The 10,307-nt window shown below is 44.7% G+C and overlaps 1 protein-coding gene across 1 annotated transcript in view; it reads left to right on the top strand.

The window, feature by feature from the left end:
• LOC109479594 overlaps positions 1 to 10,042 on the top strand; it is a 13,745-nt gene extending 3,703 nt beyond the window's left edge. The window contains exons 2-13 of the mRNA XM_019781584.1: positions 3,086 to 3,406; positions 3,834 to 3,958; positions 5,260 to 5,709; positions 5,870 to 5,926; positions 6,200 to 6,253; positions 6,370 to 6,476; positions 6,872 to 6,960; positions 7,076 to 7,152; positions 7,372 to 7,461; positions 7,815 to 7,893; positions 8,181 to 9,181; positions 9,407 to 10,042. Coding sequence (XP_019637143.1) covers positions 3,087 to 3,406; positions 3,834 to 3,958; positions 5,260 to 5,709; positions 5,870 to 5,926; positions 6,200 to 6,253; positions 6,370 to 6,476; positions 6,872 to 6,960; positions 7,076 to 7,152; positions 7,372 to 7,461; positions 7,815 to 7,893; positions 8,181 to 9,181; positions 9,407 to 9,627 — 2,670 coding nt within the window. The 5' untranslated portion in view covers position 3,086 and the 3' untranslated portion in view covers positions 9,628 to 10,042. The remainder of the gene's footprint in view (positions 1 to 3,085; positions 3,407 to 3,833; positions 3,959 to 5,259; positions 5,710 to 5,869; positions 5,927 to 6,199; positions 6,254 to 6,369; positions 6,477 to 6,871; positions 6,961 to 7,075; positions 7,153 to 7,371; positions 7,462 to 7,814; positions 7,894 to 8,180; positions 9,182 to 9,406) is intronic.
• The last annotated feature ends 265 nt before the right edge of the window (positions 10,043 to 10,307 follow it).

Below are 10,307 nucleotides of genomic sequence, written 5' to 3'. Positions count from 1 at the left end.
TGATTGACCAGTCAACCTGCTCCACATGAGTGCCATATATATGTACATGACGTGTACAATCCTGTACATGTGTAGGTCCTAACAAGGAGGTTTTTAAAAAATCTAGTCTTTGTCCACCAATACCTAGCTCACTGTAGGATGAATTCTAGCAAGGAGGTTATAACCTCTAACCTGGCTAACACTAAGAATAGAGTTTGGACATGGCTAAAAATTTAATAAACATTGATAACAACTTTTCAAACTCCATGGATAAACTCATCTATCATTAGCAGAATACCCCAGGGCTCAAAATATTTTTCACTGCATACCTGAACTGGTGCAGTAAACATTTAACCTGCACCAGACAAAGAAGAAAAATTTTGCTTGCACTTAGGCCACACCAAGTTAATTTATTGGTTAACGGATTCACCGCTTCATTTTTTTCTGATTTGCAAATAAAAATAAAAATTCAAAATCAACTGCAAAATGCTCATATTTTGCCCTGAACAGTTGAAAACAGTCCTTTCCTTACTACTTGTTACAGTCATTCCATCTTTCAATGCAATGGTATCATTAAAAGTTCAAAACAAGTAAAATCTGAGATTTTATACCTCCGGGCTTTTTATTGTATATTTTTCCATGTTGTTTGTTCTGTATAGTTGATGGTGTTGAATTTTATGTTAGATTTAGCGTTCCTGGTTGTGTTAATACAGGACTGGTCAACATTTTCATCTGCAGCCCATACCATGTACCCACGGTAAAATGCATGTCGAGAAGGTCTGAGACAGTATACCACGGTATTTGTAAGTTAAGAAGTCGTACTATACGCCGAAAACATCCAAGATTGCGCAAGAGGGCGTTGACCCCTGACCCATTGGCCCACCCGGAAGTTGCGCTGGCAGCCAGCCCAGCGCCGCGCGCGACGATTTTCAGATTTTTACGCCCCAAAACACATATACAATAAAAACAAAAAACCTGCACCATCTACAGCCCATTAGAAGAACATACACCGAGTCCAGTCTACCCCAACGCGAGATACAACTGCGATAATATTTCAAAATACATATCGGAAGCAGACACCCCTCTGTTTGACCCCTTTTAAATGGTAAGACCCAAAACTGAAACCTCCCCATTCCTGAACAACATGGTAAATTCCATTTTCAGCATGGCGGGGGTGTCCGGAGCACTTAAAAACCTTTTATTTCGACGCCCATAAACACATATACAATTAAACAAAAACGTTCTGCATCATCTGCAGCCCAATAGCAATACGTACACCGAACAACAGACTAATCCGTCCAGCCGATCGCGAGAAACAGCTGCTGACAGAAATGTTTCGAACAATAGTAAAACCTCCTCGCGGAAGGATGTCTCCTTCCCCGGAGGTAACAACATTGGCCAGAGGAGTTGGCCGGCCGTAGAGGGTCCAGCTTGCCTACCGGAGTCTGTGAGAAGTCGCTACGATGAAAGCGCATCAAATTAATCCGCTCATCTACAGAACAAGGACAGTAGCTTAGCACCTCAGAATAAAATCAGATCATTTAGCTTAATTAGGCCATAAACAACCCGGCGTGCAGGCTCCCGCGCCACCAAACCCCGCGGGGTCTCCCGGTGTGACTGTATACACAATGTGACATCGAGGCCACCGTGAGCAGGTCGCGAAGTCAGTACTAGCTAATTCAATCCTTGGGAACTAATATCAGCATCTCTGACATTCCTTGTACCAAATTGTAGCAGAAACAACCCAAATTTTCCCACGCAGACACGACGGGCCCTCCCCACTCGGTGCACATCGGCAGTGGAAATCAGGGATTGCAGCAATTTGCATGTTTCTTCGCGCCCATCTATCATCGCGAAGAAACATGCAAAAAGCTGCAATCCCTGATTTCCACTGTCCATTTTAAACGCCAGTCAGCCTGCTGAGGAAAGCATACATGCTTTATTGTTCTTCACTGATGTGCCCCTGTGATGGATCTTGTCGGAAGTTTGAGGAAAGTTTTTTTTCAGACAGCGCCCGGGCACGCTACCGAATAGTCCATTTCAAGGGAACAAATTGTCTATAACATCATAAAATATCTACCTTTCAATGAATATCAAACAGAATAGACTCTTCCATTTCCCAAATTGGCGATAGAACCGCCCGTGTTAGAAATCAACACAGAAGACACATTGTTTACGAGGTTTTACGAGGTTTTGCTTCAGAATGTTCCTGATTTTGTCGGTAATATAGGCCATATAGCCCCTTAGCAGGTATGTTTATTTTACAATTTCCATTGGGAAAGCGGAATATAATTGCCTTTTGACAAACCGTGGACAAGGTTGTCAGACCGTTACCTTTTCGTGTTTCAATAAGAGGCCTAAGTCCCGGCCGGTCACAGCTGACAGGCAAAGCAATAAACGGCTCACTCTGGTACTTCGTACCCATTTGTGGACATCAAAGAAGATAGCGACTTCTCACACGTAGTTCACAGCCATTGTTGTCCTCGATATAAAGCGATTATGCATTACAAAGAGAATTTTCGTAGGTAGGGCTTCCATTACTTTAGTTTGCAGCATGTGTATTGAGAATGGTATCTTCATAATTCTGCTGGCTGTTTGTAGAAGAAAGGCACAATAAAACAGTTTTCAATACCATCACGACTTAGCAGATAATATTTGATTTGATAACGCAATGAAGCCCACCGTTGACACAAATTGTAGCACTACGTAATCACAGAATGGCATGGTGAACGTCCTTGGTGAAAGTTATCGCTGCAGTTACAGACCAAGGCTGTTAGACATACATTGTACCGCATCCCCTTTCCGCTATTGCTTTGAACAGAAGCAGTGCTTCATTTTGTAACCGGAGTCCGAGAACAGAGCTGTCCTTGCTGTATGCCTGCTGGATATACAGTCTCTGTCGGTAATAAGAAGACTTAATTCAGAATACATACTTATCACCCCAGAACAATGAATAATCATGGCATACTTCAATGATACATGTTTATACTCAGTCACGTGCTGTTCTCCTTGGCTTAGAAATGCTCCATATTTTCTTTAGCCTTTAACTAGTTTAAGCCAAAGCCTTATATATCATTTGACCCTCTGTCATTTTTCTACATGACAGAATGGCTGATTCCGGAGATCCGTTTGCTGAAAGCCTGGTGCTGGCAAATGAAGTTAACAGCTCAACTCCAGCGCCAGCGCGACGTCAACGGCCACAGGAATCGCGTCGCCGGGCCAACCATTTCCGACGACCTGTATTGCTAATCACCAGCAATCAGCTAAACGCAAGACGTGCTCCAAGTGGCCGAAACGGGTTAATGTGTCGGCCTTCAATAAAAAACAATGACACGGCCGACGGATTATTCAGAACCATCATAGAGAAGCTTAGAGAGGTCGCTGGGGGACGTGCACAGCGCGCCATACTGGACTCGGCAACCCCGCAGTACGTATTACCTCAAGAATTAACAATGTGTAGAAATTTCACGTCATTGTATTTGCAAAAATGTAATTGCAAGCTTGCGGCAATTTGGTGTAATCATATATACCATAGTATTTTTCGAAACATAAAACTTCACCGTCATCCGTACGTCTGTCAAGGCCAATGCTGCCGTATAGGAACCGTTTTGTTTAGAATACCAGGCCAGACATGTGCCAAACATCTTTCAAACAAACGCGTATGTTTCTTGGTTTGTCGTGTACCCCATATATCTCTCTTTGATGGTTGCAGCTTCAAGTGCGTCAACTGCACATCAATGTAGCTCGTATACAAGAAACAACTTGATAAAAAGTGCAGCTTACTGATATGATAGTGATATTCTCCATTAATGTCCTTCAACTACATGTATGTCTCTCTTCTTTGTATTTTCAAGAAACGCTCGCCTGTACGAGTTTTCAACGCAGCAAGCCGGTTCACCATGGGTACGCATTGGCCGGGGATTTCCGACTGTAGCTGAACTTGGGAGGCGAACGGATAAGACGCTGTATCTGTATATCGGTAAGCAAAATTTATGTTTCAGGAACAGTCCGTTAATTCTAGTAGCCTCCTTTTCAGGCGTTTCCGGATCGGTCGTTTTTATCTCCGTGGAGATATATGTAGGGTTGCCGCGAACTGTTCTCTCAACGGACAAACTCCCTTGGCATGCTTATCTCTCTATTTGGCCGATTTCTACTCTTTCCAGCCGCCTCCCCAAGCCTGGTAGAGGCTAAGCCGGAGCTTCTATTGCGTGCGATCTACGTTTCATCAGAAATCCCCCCACCCCCCAAAAAAAACGACCGATCCAGGAAGGCCTGAAAAGGAGGCTAGTTTCTAAGGCGTTTAGTTGTTGTTCTAAAGCAGTCTATCTGGTTACTGAACCGTGTTGTACGTCCACTGATGTCCCCACGGCGGGGAGGGAACCAATGCCGGTAGTCGGGAGATTGTAAGAGTTTTCTGGCAAAAGTCAAGCAGAGGTGGTCTTGTCGTCGCTCCAAAGTCTCGAGGCCAGGTAGGAGACAGGCGTCAGCATAGTTAGTGTAGTATTTGCCAAGGATAGTTCTGACGGCACGACGTTGGATTCTCTCCAGCTGGTTACGTTGTGCTTGTGTAAGGCCTGGATGCCACACTGGTACTGCGTACTCACACACTGGTCGGATGTAGCTTGTGTAGATCGTAAGTCTTCTGTAGATACAAAGTAATCGGAAAGTCTTCAGTTTTCTGAGTATAGGAACAGCCTCATGCCGCCTTTCTTCACCATGTGGTCTACATGAGCGTCGACCCATCTGAGGTCTGCTTGCAGGTGCAAGCCCAGTAACTTTGGCACTTTCACTTCAAGTTCAAATCATCGACGAACTACCATCGATTTGATGTCGCGTTTTCAGCGGCGCTGTTTATCAAGTACCCGCGTAGGTTAAGCCTAGCTGGAAGTGCTGGAAGCTGAACTATGTTAATGCTTCAACTATCTGAGTATGAATATGTATGTGTATGTATGTTTATGAAAGCCAGGAAAACTAAAGGCCCCAAAACAGTCCCTCGGGGAGACCACATTTTGTCTCACTCCATTCCGAAAAAGAGTCCTTGTAACGCACCCGTATTTCTAACCATAATACATAGTAATAATTTTGACTCCATTTCCTTATATTAGTTATTACGACCAATTCACTCCAAATCAGGTGTTTTCTGCAGAGGTGACGAAGTGGTGAATCCATATTGTATTTTCTAGCAAACGGTGCCACACCAGTAAAGACATTTACCCTTATTTGAAAAGTGACAAGTCTATAGAAAAACGATGCAAATTATTTATTTTCGCATTCTTTTAGATCGCTCCACGGTGTTCGACTTTGACTCCGAAGATGATACTTTGGGAAGCGCGGTGGCGGAGCCCAATGGAAGCCGGCGGGCTGCGTCCGGCAGAGCCACCGACGAGGAGAACGAGCGGGCTGCGTCCGGCAGAGCCACCGACGAGGAGAACGAGCGGGCTGCGTCCGGCAGAGCCACCGACGAGGAGAACGAGCGGGCTGGGTCCGGCAGAGCCACCGACGAGGAGAACGAGCGGGCTGGGTCCGGTAGAGCCACCGACGAGGAGAACGAGCGGGCTGGGTCCGGCAGAGCCACCGACGAGGAGAACGAGCGGGCTGGGTCCGGCGGGGCAACCGACGAGTCAGATGAAGATCACATCATGGAATCGTTACCTTCGCCGAGAAGGTTATGGGAGGATGACGTGGACGTGGACGTGGAAGATGCGGAGAGGTATTCTGAAGGTCAAACTTGTAAGTAAACAACTACAACAGCTTAGCAGTTATCCTTTTCTTTTCATTAAATTTGTAGTCATCATTGTCTATCACTGATGTACATGTAAGAGGTATATGCATTACACTCATTGGTTACACCAATTACACTGCAAATTTCTCTTCAATTTTCCCTCAATAGCTTTCTGGTACCAAGACATGACTCAGGAGGACTGGGTGGCAACAACATCTTCGACAGGTATGTGCCCAAGTTATAAGTAGTCTAGATACGATGCATGCTATTAAGAATTATATACCTCTTGGAAGAGCTTAAAAAATATGTTTTAAGGACTAAATGAGCTGAAGAAGCCAAATCAGTTTTGTAACCTGTTGACATCAGGATACCTGTGGCAGACTAGTGTAGTTTTATTGACCTTTGGAAAAGCGCGTTCAAAGGATCAGTAACTCGATAAACATTCAGTTATGATTTGTTGTGTTAATGTTAATGTTGTCGTTTTGTACTGGTTGGCAGATGTAGAGCTCACCCAAGATGACAACATGTCGGGGCTGGATGTGCCAGCTGAGGGTAAGTGTTCACCTTTCGTTAGTTTTGTTATAAACACGTTGGCTGACATGCGTGCAACTGTTCCTACAGCTGTACTAGGCAGTCTTCAAAATATTTTCTTGTTCTTTTCTCATTAGGCGGGCTTCTTGGGCGGATCCCCCGAGCTCTGAGGCTGCAGACCATCATGCAGGAGATTGCAGGGTCCAACGCGTGCCCGTTTGTGTGGCCGTTGCCATTCCGTCAGGTAAGAAATACTAGTATTTAAGGGAATCTTCATTCGGCTAACAATTTCATGCCTACTCCGTGTCATCTGCTGTCTCTATCACATGCTTTTATTAGTCGAGTTACAGAGATAGCCAAACTGTTTTTAGGTCGGTGTCGACGTACAATTTCTAGAAAATCCACTGTCAATTCAGCAGACGAAACTCTCGCGTGTAGAGATAGGAAGAACATGTTGACATCGCTGCCTATTCCCAATGCACTAATCATCCGAGGTTGTGCGACTCCTGATACGTGACCAAAAGGATAACTTCTCATCTCTTCTCACCTCTAAGACTATGCCATATCTCAAGGGACTACAGATTAGTTTCAACAGGCGGTATCTGTTTGGTATTCATTATTGTCACGTATTGTTTGCAGATATGTGCACAGGCCTGGGCAGATGAAAGGCTGCTGTTAATCTGCCAGGTGAACTCTCGCACGCGGGCACCCTTGCAGTCTCTGATAGGGTATGTTTTGCTCAAGTCTTTGTCAATATACTAAAGTGTGTGATTGTTGTACAAAGGCTTTTTCATGGAACAAACTGTGCCTCCATACTTAATCATTCCGTATTTTGATTTTCAGTGACATCGTAAATGCCATTTCAACAGACCAGATATACTTCTGGCCCTATCAGCCTGACACCTCGGACGCCGAGGAAGGTTCGCAACATTTCTTTGTTAACATGGTAGTTGTATGTATCGTGGCATAAGACGCATAAGGCTATAAACCTTTGATCCTAAACCTTGTCTCTTCTCAACTCATCACAGAGAAGGGAGGAAAAGTCTAAATCTTTAAATTAATGGCGCTACACTGCTTGTGCTAGACTGATCGCGTATAACTCATTACTTAATTAATGGTGATTTGTTTTCTGTCAACAGTATCGAGGTTGCACCCCCCGAGGGCACCAGACTTCATGCTGCTGGTCCCTGGGACAGGCAGAGTCATGACGCCTCTGCATACATGGACAGGTAGGCTTATAGAAATTGTGCCATAGTCTCTGAATACCACCCTGGTTAGTCTAAGCTTTTGTGACACATCCAGAACCTTACCCTGAACATCAGCCGAGAAATTTGGGCTAAATTTTGTGGGCAGGCTTACCAGATTTGGGCCATGCCTACCTTTCTAGACAAAGCAAATAGAATTTGACTTATATTTTGCCTCAAATTTACCTTCTAAACAGTTACACCAGACAACTATTGCCAACTATTGGTAGGCACTGGTACCCAGGCTAGAATCTAACTGCCTATAGTGTGCAATGAGTATAATTTCCATATGACTAAGATGTTGATGTATATTTACCCACTCCTCGCTTTTGTCACAGATGCAGTGCCCACTGCCATTGTGTTCCGAGACTTCCTCCTCAGTGGGAGAAGGATTTTGTCCGACATCAGGACTGAAAGGTACGGGCTCGTAGTGTACACATTTATTTTCTTTTTTTTTCTACCTCGCACGAACCAAATTTTAAAGTATCGATTATTCATCGAGAATGAAGGCAAACAAAATACACTGGAAACTAGAATGAAAGTAATCCTTCACTGGCTAAATAATAAGTATATACACCATACTCATTGTTTATTGGATAATTGTTCATGTTTTCTTTAGGTTACAAAATCATTTAGTATTACTACACATAACATTTATTGTCATTTCATAATTTGTCTTAAAACTTTCTTTATGACCATTAAAGGGCAGAAATCCTAGAGCGAAGGCGGATTATAGAAGAACAAAACAACGCCCTTGCAGAATCAGAAAGACTAGACAAGAGCGTCACGACCACAGCAGCAGCAACGACCACAACTGCAACAACGGTGGCACCAACAACTACACCAGCAGCAGAAACAACAACTACCCCAGCAGCAGAAACAACAACTACACCAGCAGTAGAAACTACAACTACCCCAGCAGCAAAAACAACAACTACACAAGCAACGGGAACAACAACTACCCCAGCAGCAGAAACAACAACTACACCAGCAGCAGAAACAACAACTACACCAGCAGCAGAAACTACAACTACACCAGCAGCAAAAACAACAACTACACCAGCAGCAGAAACAACAACTACACCAACAACAACGACAACAACACCACTAGCAGCAGCAGTAGCAGTTCCAGCACAAACAACTACAGCAACAACACCGGTGGCAGAAACAACAACACCAGGAATAACAACAACGACAGCAGCAGCAGCAACAACGACTGCAGCAGCAACGACGACAGCAGCAGCAACAACTGCAGCGACGAGAACAACACCAGTAGCAGTAGCAGCACCAAGAACAACAAAAACAACAACATCGCCAGTAGCAGCAGCAGCAACAACAAACCACGAAATCACAACAACACAAGAAACTGTTAGACAGTCATGGGCCGACAGATACCCCATCCACGATAACACCTCGGCTGCCAACACCAACTACACCTCGGCTGCCATTCCCAACGCCACCCAAGCTACCAACACCAACTACACCTCGGCTGCCATTCCCAACGCCACCCAAGCTACCAACACCAACTACACCTCGGCTGCCATTCCCAACGCCACCCAAACAACCAACACCAACTACACCTCGGCTGCCATTCCCAACGCCACCCAAGCTACCAACGCCAACTACACCTCGGCTGCCATTCCCAACGCCACCCAAGCTACCAACTACCGGACATTCACCAACCAACGCAGGTTATTGCCACAGGGTAAGTACAGACATGAATGTGTTCCCAGACCAGTCTGTAAACTTTTTGTTAACCACGCATTCCAAATAACTGAAGTCTATCGTTTGTTAAGTTAGGTGAGAAGGTAACTTTCTGGTATCATTTCAAACAAGACTTTTGCGACTTGCTGGAATACCATATGACAAAAGAAGACGTGAACTGATATGTAAAAAAATCTACAAACTTCCGAATGACTTTTATTTACAGGTGCCACAGCTACAGGTCAGCGACAGTTCCAGGTCGGCCTACCAGATGTCCCACGTCCCTACCTACCTGCCTACGCCCTCCCACGTCTCCACGGCCGCCGACTTGTTCCAACCCATTTCAACAGTCACTTCAGACACCCACCATATCCACCACCAAGACGTCTCCGACCTAGAAACCCATTTGCACGACCACGGTTTACATTCTTCCCATCTAACAACTAGCATCTGCTTGGAGAATAAGTTGTGAGACCAATGCATCCTTACATTACAGTGTACAGCTTGCATATTGAGTAGATGTGTAGATATGCCTGCATGATAGCCTATACAGACCTGTTCTCGCAGAGGGCCTCGAAATTCCAGGCAGTCCTCATAGCTTAACCCCCTCCCTGCTGCCTAATACTGTATACATTGTACAAAGTGGTGCCACTAAGGGATATCTTAGTAGAAAAAGGGTTAATTTGATAGTATATTAGCCAGCATGCTACCCAGGATCGCCTTTTGGGGCGGGGGAGGGGGTATTTTCTGATGAAACGTAGATCGCACGCAACCCTACACAGCCATTCCTTTGACAACCAGAGCTTTTATTGCATGCGACCTACGTTTCGTCAGAAATTACCCCCCATCGAAAAAAACTTGACCCCCATACTAAAAACAAGTGACACAATGGTTAAGATAGTAGTGCTGCTTTTGTTTCATGTATTTATTAATAAAAGACTGTGAGATTAGTTTTTATTTGTCTGTTGTTGTTGTTTCTTTTGTAGACCAACTTAAGAGTTCTGGTAAGGTAAAACCCAAAAGTAGTTGTCTGTCTATTGTTGTCCGTTCCCTGAACTACGCCGTACTTCAGTCGGAGTCCGGACTGTTCTATTCCGCTTTAGGGGGTAAACTTTATTAGCCTAACA

The sequence above is a fragment of the Branchiostoma belcheri genome, unplaced genomic scaffold (assembly GCF_001625305.1).
Source record: "Branchiostoma belcheri isolate BF01 breed outbred unplaced genomic scaffold, Haploidv18h27 scaffold495, whole genome shotgun sequence".
Classification (NCBI taxonomy): domain Eukaryota; kingdom Metazoa; phylum Chordata; class Leptocardii; order Amphioxiformes; family Branchiostomatidae; genus Branchiostoma; species Branchiostoma belcheri.
The sequence above is the reverse complement of the archived record's forward strand: the minus strand, read 5'-3'. Positions and strand labels throughout refer to the sequence as shown.